This window comes from Nelumbo lutea, chromosome 7 (genome assembly GCF_056320005.1).
Source record: "Nelumbo lutea isolate HS-2025 chromosome 7, American lotus-T2T, whole genome shotgun sequence".
Taxonomy (NCBI): Eukaryota; Viridiplantae; Streptophyta; class Magnoliopsida; order Proteales; family Nelumbonaceae; genus Nelumbo; species Nelumbo lutea.
In genome coordinates, this window is record NC_142690.1 from 24,816,623 (window position 1) to 24,830,127 (window position 13,505).

At 40.4% G+C, this 13,505-nt stretch overlaps 1 protein-coding gene across 3 annotated transcripts in view; it reads right to left on the reverse strand.

Moving 5' to 3' along the window:
* Positions 1-1,161: 1,161 nt before the first annotated feature.
* LOC148845738 (Glyceraldehyde-3-phosphate dehydrogenase-like family protein) overlaps positions 1,162-13,505 on the reverse strand; it is a 51,450-nt gene continuing 39,106 nt past the window's right edge. For all 3 annotated transcript variants that reach the window (XR_016102105.1, XM_088954104.1, XM_088954103.1), the window contains one exon: positions 1,162-1,657. Coding sequence is in view for 2 of the 3 variants with exons in the window: in XM_088954104.1 (XP_088810230.1) it covers positions 1,532-1,657 (126 nt within the window). In the remaining variant the exon portion in view is untranslated. The remainder of the gene's footprint in view (positions 1,658-13,505) is intronic.

The window sequence follows — 13,505 nt, forward strand, 5'->3', positions numbered from 1 at the left end:
TTGTCACGAGCGTACGATTCAAATTGAATTGGATTGCCATTTTGTTAGTGAAAAAATTCAAATTGGTTTGATTGCACCATCGCTTCCAAGAATCAGTTAGCAGACATGCTTACCAAATCTTTGGGAAGAGAACAATTCACTTGTTGCTAGCAAGCTGGGTGTTTATGAGTTATGACATCCACACTCCAACTTGAGGGGCATTATTTTGAGGAAGAAACACATTATCCTATATCTTCCTCCCAAGGTTCAAACTATCGATACGTATTAGACCGTATCGGCCATCTGCCTCCAATACGCCCCTACAGTGGGTGTATCGGGGGTCTGACCAATTCAGGGGTGGAGGAGCCCTAAACCAGTCCCCCTGAACCGGTTGCAAAAAAAATAAATAAATAAATAAAAACATCAAAAGCTATATCGATTCGCCCAATACACCCATACCGGCAAATCGATATTTTGAACCTTGCTTGAGTCCTCTTTCCTTGTATTTCTAGGTGCATCTTTGTATAATAACTTTCTTTTTACCTTCGGTGAAACAAGAGTTGAAAACTGCTATCTTTCTCCCGTGGATGTAGGCTTCATGCCAAACCACGTTAACCTCCTCTGTATTTCATCTTCTTTCCTTTGCTTTATGTTCCATTTGCTTATTTTCTAAAGATTCCCACTATGTTTAACCATTCTTTTGAATTCAATATAGCATTTGTTATAGTTGATGGCTATATTTAACCTTTGCCATGGCTCTCCAGAATGATATTGCAGATTTTCAGTCTTGCATTCTTGCTGACTGCTAGAGGTTCAAGTCTAAGGATAAATTATCAAACTTGTGCCTCTTTGGAGGATAGTATCTCAATGAAACCAGAAAATGCAGCAATATGACAGTCATCATGAGTTTCAATTGATAATAACAATTCTTGTTTTATTGGCTTGGCTATTGCATGCACCAAGATCAAGAGATGGCTCCATATTAGACCAAATTTGGATAGGTTTCCATGGACTTTCATGCTGCATAACATACCTGAGTAGGAAGTTGGAACTCAAATTTGTTAGACAATTGACTTAAAATTTGGGTAAAAGAGTTGAACCTCCCCCAATGTTTTTCCTAAATACTTATACCTCCCTTGTGATTTGTCATAGGACTTAAACCTCCCACGTGAAATGATGTCATCAGACAAATAATACCCCTCCCTTAATTATCTTTGATATACCATTTGACTTGACATTGTATTTGTCTTATATTTTCTCAGAAATCCACTTTTGCCCTTTAAGAAACTACATAAAAAAATCAAATAATTAAAAACCTGAAAAATAAAAGTTCTCAATGCCATGAGGCAGTGCTGTGTTCAGTAACATCACTATTGGGTTTGAGGCAGTCAGTGGCGGAAAGATGAAAGGGACCAGCCTTCAAGGACAATGAAACCAGAACTCAGCACTTTATGTTTGAATTGATAACACACCATGGGGGAGAGAGAGAAACTACTGCTCCTGCACATATCTATTCATCTACCCGCCTATCATAATTCCTAAGGTAAAGCCCTCATGAAAACAGATCCTGGATATCAAGGATATCGGCAAGGACTCCAGCTGCTGTAGTGTCATTCCCTGCTCCAGCACCTTGAATAACCAATGGCTGCTTGCTATAGCATCTACTGTAAACTTCCAACTGCAAGATCAATCATCAAAGTTACTAAAGTGTTATAGAGAGTCCTTTGATAAAATCTCATATGGTTCCATAAAGCTAATGGACAACTATTTTTATCTTCAGAGTTCATAGTTCTTAGATTGTCCGTTGAAACCATTTCTTCTTCCATGCACTATGAAATTATAATCTGAATAATTTATAAGAGACAATTATTTAAAGAACTTTCATTAAGTTCATATCAAGTTATTTCTGTACACCTTAGAGTTCAAGTAGGCTAGAAATTTTTTATGCCATCAATTCTCCATTGTCTGTTCAACAAAGAACAAAAGTTTTGAAAGGATAACTTGCTGAGAAGACCTAGCCATAGAGTTCACATGGATATCAATTCATCTGTAATTAATTGGTCTTTGGCGCTTAAGGAGATCAAGGACATAGGGTCAACTTTGATAGAAAATAGCAGGATATTATCGATCACTGATTTAAGTTTTGTACCCTTTCTTTTTGCATTTTCAATGAGTGTTCAATTGATTCACAATTTCATGGAAATCGGTTAGCTTTATTATGTTTTCTATCTATAACAACGGTATCTATAAAATTTGATGTATTAGACAGCTGTATCGGTGCCAATGATAGGGGCACACACCCACATCTTCATGCTTTCCCTCCAAAATAGTTTTCATTCTCTTCTTTCTCCTTCTCTTGTCCAGTAACCTATGATCTGCATTTTCTTCATTGTTTTCTGATATTCTATGACAAGTTGGTATTAGTGCAAGGTTCCATCTTCTCTGTGTGTAGGAACCATACACAACTAGGATCAGTAGTGTGTATGAGAGAATACAAGGCTGATCAAGGAAAGATTATTTTGCCTGGTTTTGAGGAAATTTTGAAGAGAAGTCTGGTTTGATTGAATGCCTAAGAGATTATGGAGATTATACGCCCAAAAAAATCGGAAACCAGAGATAGGAGAAGCTTTCACAATTGAAGACCCTAGAGACAGATTTTGTTTGGTACTTGGGATTTTTTTCAGTCAGTTTTACTCTTCTATTGAGATTACCACTTGTTTTGGGAAGTTCTCTGAGGTGACTGAAGAAAGTGCTCCCTATTTCTCCCCTTCTAACTTGGTGTTGGAGTTGGATAACCCTGAGAATCTTTTTGATAGCTGTCATTGTAGGTCAAGGTTCTTGTTTCTATTGGTTCCCTAGTTATACAAAGGTATTGTTGGAGTTGATTATATCACATGGATATTTCTAGAGGAGTTAAGGATCAGAATTTTATTATAAGCAGTACTTTGTAAGATCCCCAGCGCATCAGTGACTACTATAATGCTAGATGGTGCCAAATATCTGGAATGAGAAAATTTTGGTTGTCCAAGTTTGACAACATGGGCTGTTAACAGGGTTCTTCCCACAAGACACATTAGTTCACACAAACTTTGTGAAACAGCACCGGTGCTGGATGCATGGCTGCATGAACTAACATGCACACAAGGAGAGCCTTTTTGACAGCCCTGACTATTAAACATGGATGACCGGAGTTCTCTCATCTGGAATGGGTTCAATCGGTAAGAATCTTCATTGGAGGATGTGGGAAGCTGGGATATGTTGATAAAATTATAGGTACATCAATTCAAAACAATAGGTGGTGAGAAATCACCCAATAAGAAAAAGAAAAACTAAACAATATGTTTCATTATCCCTTTCACAATCTCCAATATTGAACAAAAAAAAAAAAAAAAAAAAACCAAAAGACTCCTTTGGAACATTAAAAAAATCATGGAAAATTAAAATCCAACCCAGAAACTGATCCCCAACCTCTGAACAAAGTTTCTCCACTATTTGAACATTTGACAAAGCCAGCTCCCACAAATCCACTACATATCATATGGATTATGGACATAAGAGAATTATATGTTAATGTTGTGGAAACAGCCTCTGTGTGTGTGCAGGGGTAAGGCTGCGTACATCTGTCCCTCCCTAGACCCCACATTGGCGGGAGCCTCATGCACTGGGCTGTCCTTTTTTTATATGGTGATGTCATGGCTTATGAATTTGATGGAACCTCACATTACCAGGAATTATTTGTGGCTAAAACATGACAAGAAATCTGAAATAGTGCTGTTGAAACCTATTTCTAGGCAATAAATGTGGCCAAAGCAGATCAGCTTAGGAGCAAAATAAATAATTTGAAAGGGTTTGAAATTTCTAGTATTATATTTCTCTAAACTCAGTCTACCCTGCAATAAATTGATCATCTAAGAGATGTAAAATGGGAGAGCTCCAGGGGTGCTATAGCTTTCAAAAAATTGGAGCACAATAGTGTTTTTAAGTTTCTTGTCAAATTAAATTAGAAGCATGACACTACCAGACAACACATTCTCACCAAGGATGATGCCACCTTGTCACAAGCCTACTCAATTGTGCACAATGAGGAGAACAGAAGGCATGTAATGCTACAGGGACCATCTCCTGATTATTCAACCCATGTTGCCATGAAACCCAAGACATTAGCAGTGCTAGTTGATCATGAAGGTGAGGAAAAGAAGGAAGTGATTTATGACAATTGTAAAAGCCAAAGCATACCAGGAAGGCATGCTGGAAGTTACGCTCAAATTTGAAGCCAGAAAGGTTTAGGAATCCCAAGAAGCGCACATGGAAACTACTAGTGGCAAATTAATATCCTCATTTGTCTCCATATCTGCACCTGTACCACTTGCTCTTCCTTTTATTTTTTTATTTTTTGTCAATAACAAAAGGATTTCATTAATGAATAAAAAGATAAAATTCAAATACAATGGTGGGGGCAGGTAAACTCTCTTAACTCTCCCCCAAAGAGAAAATTACAATGTATCCTAAAACAAATGATTTCTTCCCACCCCTTGTTTGGAAAGTGCATCTGCAAATGAGTTGGCACATCTTTTAACCCACTACAAACACACTTCCATACCTTGAGTTAGCCACTTGAATTGTCTTCATTCATTGATAATATGCCCACAATCCATCATCTTACTTCCCTAACCACCTATTACCACTTTTGGATCTCCTTCAATGATTAACCGATTAACATTTAGTTCCTTAGCCTTTTTAACACCCTCTATCAAGGCCAAAATTTTAGCTCTCAGTGAGTCCCCAACACCAACTGAGCCAGAAACAGAGCTATAATTGAACCTTCCTCCGACCTAAAAACACCAACTCCTGAAGGCCCTAGGTTACTTTCACTGCTGCCATCAAAGTTGAGCTTGATAAAGCCTGCACAAGGTGGAGACCATGAGGTTGAGAAATGCTTCTGCTTGGAGCTAAGGCTGATACTTCCTACCAATTATTCAAAATGGTCTCTATGGAAATGTCATTAAACAACCTCACTGTCTTTACCCAATGGGCCACCCTAAAAGTGAACACCTCTATGATTGCCTCTCTACTTCTCTCTTTTTTGGCAAAAATTATTTGGTTTCTTTCTTCCTAAATTGTCCAATAAACCGCTGCTCTTATACACCTCCACAGGATTCTCCCCTCTTCATAGTCCAGCTACTAGCAAAAGAGTCGAAAAGGCTTTGTATGTTTAATGGGGGAGTCCACGTGCAACCAAACAGAGAAAGAAACCAAACCCAAATAGAAGAAACAAAGGATCAGGAGATAAATAAGTGGTAACAAGACTCACTATTGGCTTTGCAAAGAGTACACCAGTTAGGAGACAAGCACCAAAAAGCCTTCTTTCATTGAATTTTATCGCAAGTGTCAATTCTTTCCAAAGTTGTTTCTCAGAAAAGTGCCCCTATCCTAGTTGGAACTGGTTAACCCCACACTTCTTTAGCAGGAAAGGGAAACACTTGTCTTCCTTCTCCAGAGATGCTTGCCACTACTCGAGTAAAATTCGAAAAGTAAAGCAAATACTTGGCACAACTAGAGAGTACGACTAGAGCTTCTCTAGGAATGTTCTTTCTACCTTAGTCTGTGCCCACTCAAGAACACAGGCCAATGTAAATCATGCTTCTTACCTAGATAATCCAAACTTTCCATGGATCATAGAATCTAGAGCTTTTAATCGCATGACCAGTCTCTCCTCCCTATTTCATTATTATCATCTTAATTGTGGGAAAGACGAGTTTCATTTCTGATAATCTAGCCCCTATATTTGGGAAAAGGAACATTAGCATGCCTGACAGCTTAACCCTCCCGTCTACTTTACATGTTCCTTAGCTTAGTACAAATTTGTTATCTATTAGCAATATTGTTAAAAAACCTAAACTACTTAGTGACATTTTCCCCATGTCATTCTAAGTTTTAGGATCTAAAAAAGTGATCGAGAGTAGCTATGAGGCAAATGGGATATATATACCTACTTGATGCTCCACCTAGGAGAGATGTCCACCCAAGAAGAGCAAGGTATTAGGACTACAGTGTTAGAGTTGGCGAATTGAGTAATGATGCGGCATACTCGTTTAAGTTATTTGTGGTTTCCTTCTCTGAGTTAGCTATTTCTTGAATTTAAGCTTGTTTAGTGTTAAGGCAACTTAAAAATATCGTAGAAGTTCATTTCATTCTAATAATAAAGGATCAAATATTCCTTTTGAGATTGTGCTTAGCAATATGTGGAATCCCTATCATTTTTTTTTGATCAATTGGAATCCCTATCATATTCCTACAATTGATGGATATTATTATTTCTTGTTGTTCATTGATGATTTATCTCATTTCTCAAGGGTGTATTTCATGGGTTCCTGGGATGAAGTGCCCTAGTTGACCAGATAGTTGTTAGTACGAGTGGCCAGATGCCCTCAAATGGAACAACCTTGGTGTATGGACAAATCCTACGGCCAATGGCTTAGCCTACACTAATGGGTAAAAACATTTTTCCTCTGATAACTTAGTTGTTAATTTCCTTCTATGTTTATGTTATCTGTTTGCTGCATGTTTTACATTTGTTTGCACTGAACAAACCATTTCCATGTCAGCATAACACATGCTTGGTGTGGCCAATAGTTTGGCTAGGTAGTTGAGAAATCTGGGGCATATAATCCTACCTAGTGGGACACTTGTCCCTGACCCAACAGGCTGAATTGGTCCATGCGAGACTAAATCCAAGTTTATCTTGTTACCGTTGGAGATGCTCTAACAGTAATATTTTTTAATGTTGAATGGAGTCCACACTTATAAATAGGTGGTCCTCCTCTAGAGTGATATACATGAACTCTAAGTCAAGCTTCAGATGATAAAAAGACACATCGGACCTCTGCCAAGATTCAGATGAACTCTGAGTTCTTCAATTGCATGATACAAGAGCCAGTCAAGTGTCTTGCCCTTTTACATCTATGCTGTAAAGGTTGCAGATCTGGGATTAACAATAGTTCCATCGGATGATTCTAATCTGGTTTGGTACCAAGGTTACTATGGTCTTAAGTGGAAGGTATATTTGTAATTTTTCTTTTCTTTTGAGGGAGCAGTGTACACATCCCTATGACAATTCTCTCAATTTTTTTTTTCTAATTAAAAAGGATCAATTTCATTAAAAAACTGGTGCAGTTACAAGCTTCCCTTGGAGAGGCACAAGCTGCGTCCTCTCCTACCAGTAGGAAGAAAGACAAACAATAGAAAACAGATTCAGTCTACAATTGAACCCACCCATTGTATTCTCACTGTCAAGCTTCTTATTAGGCAGTTGAACTTTTTAATTTCATTCTTAAAACACCACACTACAGGTTCCGGATTTTGTAGCCAGCCCACTACCACCTTGGAGTCCCCTTATATTATCAACTGTTCCACGCCTATCTGCACTGCTAATTGTACTCCCTGGATAGCAGCAGCAAGTTCCGCCCTAGTAAAGTTTCCAACTCCTATGGGTCCTGAGAAAATAAGAACCACATCCCCACTCTCATTCCTTATTACCCCTCCCCACCCCTAATGGACCAGGATTACCAAGATGACTCCCATCAAAATTCAGCTTCAAGAATCTTTCAGGAGGGGGTTCCCAAGCCATGCTCACTTTAGTTTTTATGGATGAGCAATTAGCCACTGCTAACCAATTCTTCCATACATCATTGAATGAGAATTGATGGAATAGATTCAGTTATTTTAGCCAAAAGATCACCCTATTTAGAAAGCAGTCCTTCATCTCTTCTGGGCTTCTCTCCTTCTCTTGGAAAATTCTGGCATTCCTTTCTTCCCACACGGACCAAATCAGCGCTGCTCTTGCACACCTCCCCATAATTCTTCCTCTTCTGTGCCGCCAAGGGAAGAAAGCAGGATCAAAGAACAAACTTACATCAGATGGCCTAACCAACCTGCACCCAGACAAAGAGAAGAGTCACTCCCATAACTCTGCAGTAAATGAACAAGATATCAGTATATGGTTACAGTCCTCACCATGTGACCTGCAAAGAATACACCAGGAAGGTGAGAGACAGAGAAAAGGTCTTCTCTTTTGGAGAGTGTCAAAGGTGTTTATTTTCCTATAATACACTTCCCAGCAAAAAGCCAAAACCTTAGGGGGAACAGGCTTGCACCAAATTTCCTTAAAAGGGAAAGGCTGGTTGGGGGTAGACTGAGTAATGGATTTAAAGAAAGAAGCGCATGAAAAGGATCCATTCTGCTGGGGTGTCCAAATCCGAATATCAGGTTCAGAAGGGTCCAAACATACTGTATGAAGTAGACTTAGCAGATTTGTGAGAGACACAATCTCCTCTTCCCTTAAACCTCTACGAAACCCAAAGTCCCAATTTGGTGTTAATGGGTTATTCATAATGGAAAAAAACTTTGACACAACATGCTTTTTGTACCTTGAAACAGAGAACATAGAAGGGAAAAGGTCCTTCAATGGAACCTCTCCCACCCAAGTATCCTCCCAAAATAGGACTGAGTTACCATTACAAACATCATACCTAACAAAACTGAGGAATTGATGAATGCCATGAATAGCTTTCCAAGGTGTTGCCAAGGTTGCCCGCCGTGATACTCTAGCATCCCATCCGTTTTCTAAGCGGCCATGAATACTACCCACCACCTCATGCCAAAGTCTCTCTCTCTCTCCACTAGCCACCTCCATAGCCACTTCCCCAGCAATGCTTTATTTTTTTTAATTAAATTCCCTAACCCCAATCCCCCTTCCTCTTTATTTTGGCAAACCACCTCCCATTTTATCAAGTGATCCTTTTTACTCTCCCCTGGCTCCCATAGAAAGTCTCTCATCAACTTCTCTAGCTTCTTAGCTTCCCTAGGTGGTATCCTAAACACAGACAGGAAATAGGTTAGTAAGTTAGCAAGTGTGGCTCTTATCAACGTGATTCTACCCCCAAGGATAAGTAGTTTTTCCTCCACTAAGTTAACTTCTTTTGGAACCTCTCTACCACTGGACACCAAAAACTACTCTCCCTAGGGTTTACCCCTAACGGAAGCCCCAAGTAAGTCATAGGCCAGGACGAGATAGAACAACCTAAACTTCTTGCTATAAACTCCACCTCCCTATCCTCCAAGTTAACACAAGCTACACAACTCTTTTCGAAGTTGACACTCAAATTTGATAATCTCTCAAAGCTTTTAACCAATTCCTTGAGGTTCCTCACTCTCTCAATATCATCCCCGTCACAGAAAATCAGAATATCATCTGCAAATTGGAGATGGATGACCGGAATACCATCCCTCCCTATTCTCCACCCTTTAATCACATCTTATCTATCAGCCTTTGAGATCATTCTACTAAGCACCTCTGCTATTAGAGTGAAGAGGAAGGGTGATAGAGGGTCTCCTCGCCTGATACCTCTACAGGCTGGGAAGAAGTCCTTCACCATTCCATTAACCAAGACAAAGTAATGGCAGGAACTGATACATCCAAAAATCCAACTACACCACTTATTCCCGAATCCACAATTTCTCAATACTTCGACCAAGAAGTGCCAGTCCACCAAATCATAGGCCTTTTCTAGATCCAACTTACAGACAAAGCCTTTTCTTTTAGATCTTCTCATATCCTCCATGTACTCATTAGCAATTAGGATTTGATCTGCTATCTGTCTCCCTTGTACAAAGGCTCCTTGGGCTTGGCTTATTAAGGACGGGAGAATTGCTTTAAGCCTCAAAGACGACACCTTAGCCAAGATTTTATAAATGCTAGTTACCAAACTAATTGGCCTGAAATCCTTAGGTTGGATAGCATCTGATTTCTTAGAGACTAAGGCCAAGAAAGTGGCATTGACTCCCTGACTTACTATATGATTCTCTAAAAATTCCTCAACAGCAGCATACAAATCCTCTTTCAAAATGTCCCAGCAATCTTGGTAGAAAGCCACAGTAAATCCATCGTGACTTGGCGCCTCAGCTCTATCCATCATAAACACTGCCCTCCTGATCTCCTCTTCATCAATATTCCTTTCTAACCACCTTGCTTTTTCTCCCTCTAATCCCGGCCATTCCAAACGCACCCTCTCATTCAAAGACCTACTAGAGATGGATTTAAAATGATCTACGAAGGCCCTAGCTATATCCTCTTAATTGGTAATTACTTGCCCTTCTAGTTCTAGTCTAGCCACTAAGTTCTTCCTCCTACCATTTGCCAACTCATGAAAGAACCTAGTATTCCCATCCCCCTCCTTAACCCACTTGTGCCTTGACTTCTACCTCTAGCAAATCTCTTCTTTGAGTAGAGCCTCTTCTAGGCCCTTCTTCAATTGCCTTCTTGATTCTCTATCTTGCTCCCTCAACAACCCTTGGGCTTCCTTTTCATCTGATTTTTCTATTTGTGTGACCAGGCTCAACTTTTGTTCCTCTACCCTACCAAAATGATCTTCATTCCACTCCTTCAATTGGACTCTCAGTCTCTTCAACTCCTTATGAAATTTGATTCCTTTCCACTTTATTCCCCTTAACTCCTTGTTCCAACAATCCTTCACTATGCTTTCAAAACCAGGATGAGTTAACCACATATTCTCAAACCTAAATGGTTTAGGTCCACTAACTAGGGATTCCACACCAATCTTGATGGGACAATGGTCTGATGTGACCATAGGCAACGCTCTAGAGTCCAAGTTCCCCTAGTAGTTTTCCCATTCTAGGTTGAACAGAAACCTATCCAGTTTTGAACACAGTGGATTATCTTGAAAGTTAGACCAGGTGAATCTAGCTTGCAGCAATGGAATTTCTTTTAGCTCACAATCTTCTATAAACCCATTAAATTTCCTCATTCTTGTTGTAATTGACTGGGCATGAATGCTAGATTCCTTTGAGTATCTTGTGACATTAAAATCCCCTCCCAAACACCAAGGTCCATCCCATAAACCCCGAATTGCATACAATTCCTCCCACAATTCATTTCCTTCTCTACAGGTACTAGGGTCGTACACATTGGTAAGCACACAACAAAACCCATCCTCTACATTCTTGAATTTAATGGAGACAGAGTATCTATCCACTAGCTCCTCCACTACTTCCACTACCCCATTCTTCCAAACGATGACAATTCCTCTCGAGGCACCCCAAGATGGAGCCGAGGACCAACTAACACACCTAATCCTCCAAAAGCCTCTTATCCATCTTCCATCAATCCTCCAAAAGCCTCTTATCCATCTTCCATCCAGTTCAGAGAGCTTCGTCTCTTGCACCATCACAATGTCAAGCTTCTCTCTTGTGAATAAATCCTTTATAACCCTCCTTTTCCTAGCAATTCGCAAACCTCTCACATTCCAACTGATAATCCTCATGATCACACTTTCAATAAAGTCCCTCCTGAAGTCAACTCCTCACCTAGAGTTCTTCCTCCTCTCTCCCCCTTCGCTAAACTCAATATCAGCCTCAATGTCAAATATTAGTCGTTGCATCTCAGTCCTTTTCTTCTTTCTATGCTCCTTTTTCTCCTCTTTTTTTTTCTCAGGTTTCCTATGGTATGTTTGAACTACTTCTTTCCCCACCCCAAGGTCAACCTTTTGATAATCTCTTCCTATTTTAGAATTCAATTTTGTCCTCTTATCGCCTTCTATTTCAACCCCCTCTCCTTCCTCACTAGGCAGTCCCTTCTTCTGAAAATTCCTTTCCAAGTAATCTTCCTTCAATCTTATTTCCTCACATTCTGTACAGATTAGCTTCCATATTCTCTCCACCTCCTCCCCCACACCTTTATAACAATTTAATTCTTCCTTCTTCTTATGTTCATGATTTCCACCGACACCTTCATCCCTTCCTTTAGCCACCAAATTTGCTCCTTCAAGATGGGAATTTAGAGTATTTGTGACAGGCTGAACACACATATCAGTAACCGAAACCGAATGGACACCCACACCTGATCGCAGAGTAGGAGAATGAAGAAGAAATGAGGCTTGCATCTGAGAAATTACAGGTAGTGCCAAGTTTGTCCCCTTAGTTGGCATTTGCAGTGAGGTGGTTAAGTTAAATTTTCACCTTTGTCAAGTCGTGCCACCAGAGAAGCTTGTTCCTGTTCCTTCCTTTCTGACCTATCTTCATAGTCCACCGGAAATTTTTGTGCCTTTATACCAACTCTGTTTGTGTTCTGAGAGGTTGTAGTTGCTCCCTCATGGAAGGGGAGTGTGATAAGCTCAACGTCTGAAGTCGTACTTTCTATCCTCATCTCCCCTTCTTCCTCTTGAGAGATTCCTTCTAAGAATGGAACCTCGGTATTGAAGCTTCCTTCCTGTAACATATCCACGTTTTCTTGCAAATCAGTACTTCCCAAACTCGTTGTATCAGTCGAATCTTCATCATTGCCACCTTCATTTGTGTCTTCATTGTCTTCAAGAAGCTCAAAATCTCGTCGTTTCATGCTTCCGGGGTTCCGCCTGTCCGGAGAAAGAATATTTGACCTCTTGGCCAAAACCTATTGCAGGTAGGTCGAGGCCGATGCTGCTACTCACTCACAACCCTGAGAGAAACAGCTCGACGATGAGGGAGATAGACGGTTCCTACCACCTATTGGAGCTCTCCCCTTCCCAGGCGTGTGTGACTTAAGTGAGTCACGTGACCCACTTACCTGAGCCTTGGCTTGGGCCAACTTGATTCGCGGCCCACCTTTTGTTCTTTGAGCAGGCCCATCAAAATTTTGAGGCGCACTCGAGCTAATAAGCTTTGGCACGTGAGTCTTCACAAAGTCACGCTCAGTGCCCCTTACCCCGAAATCAGGTTCACCCTTTTTTGGTTCAACCCGGTCTGATTCCTTAACCTTCCTTTTGTAACTTGATTTTGAATCAGAGATTTCACCTCCTTTTACCACCTGAGTATAAGATTTACCGCCCTCCCTACTGAAAACTTGCTCTCCACATAGTTGACCTCCTAGCTCTGTTCCTTGACCTTTGCCATTTTGACCTTCCTGTCTGCCGAAACCTTTAGACAGTCCTAATGGCTGCCTATCCAAATTTGTGAAAGTCTTAACTTTCTCTGAGTGCCCTACCCCCAACTTGCCACATAGCTCTAGCCATTCTTTCCTTTCATCCTCAACCTATCAAGCCTCCCTCCATAGACTAGCTTCAATGGAGGAGGCCAACCACACCGGATGAAAAACCCCTTCAACATTAATACTTATCTTTCTGGGTATATCTTCAGGCTTAACTCCACTCAACAACAAGGCTTCCGACCGTAGGTCTCCCCAAAACTCTCCATCAAGACGGGCACCACATAACATTGCAATGGAGGCTGCTATCTCATGATTCCACAAGTGGAAAGGCAGCCCAATCACTTGAATAATCATACCATCTTCCACTGAGAAGAACTTGGAGTTCGACGAAGGAGACCACTTAAACAAAGTAAAAGAACCTAATGCATCCTGAAAGCTCAGAGCTTTAACTTCAATCATATTTTCAACAGGATCAAGTAAAAGCCTTAAAACTGTTAAATGGGGTCAGGATAAAGGTGGTTCTCAGGTTCAATTTTTGTATTAACAG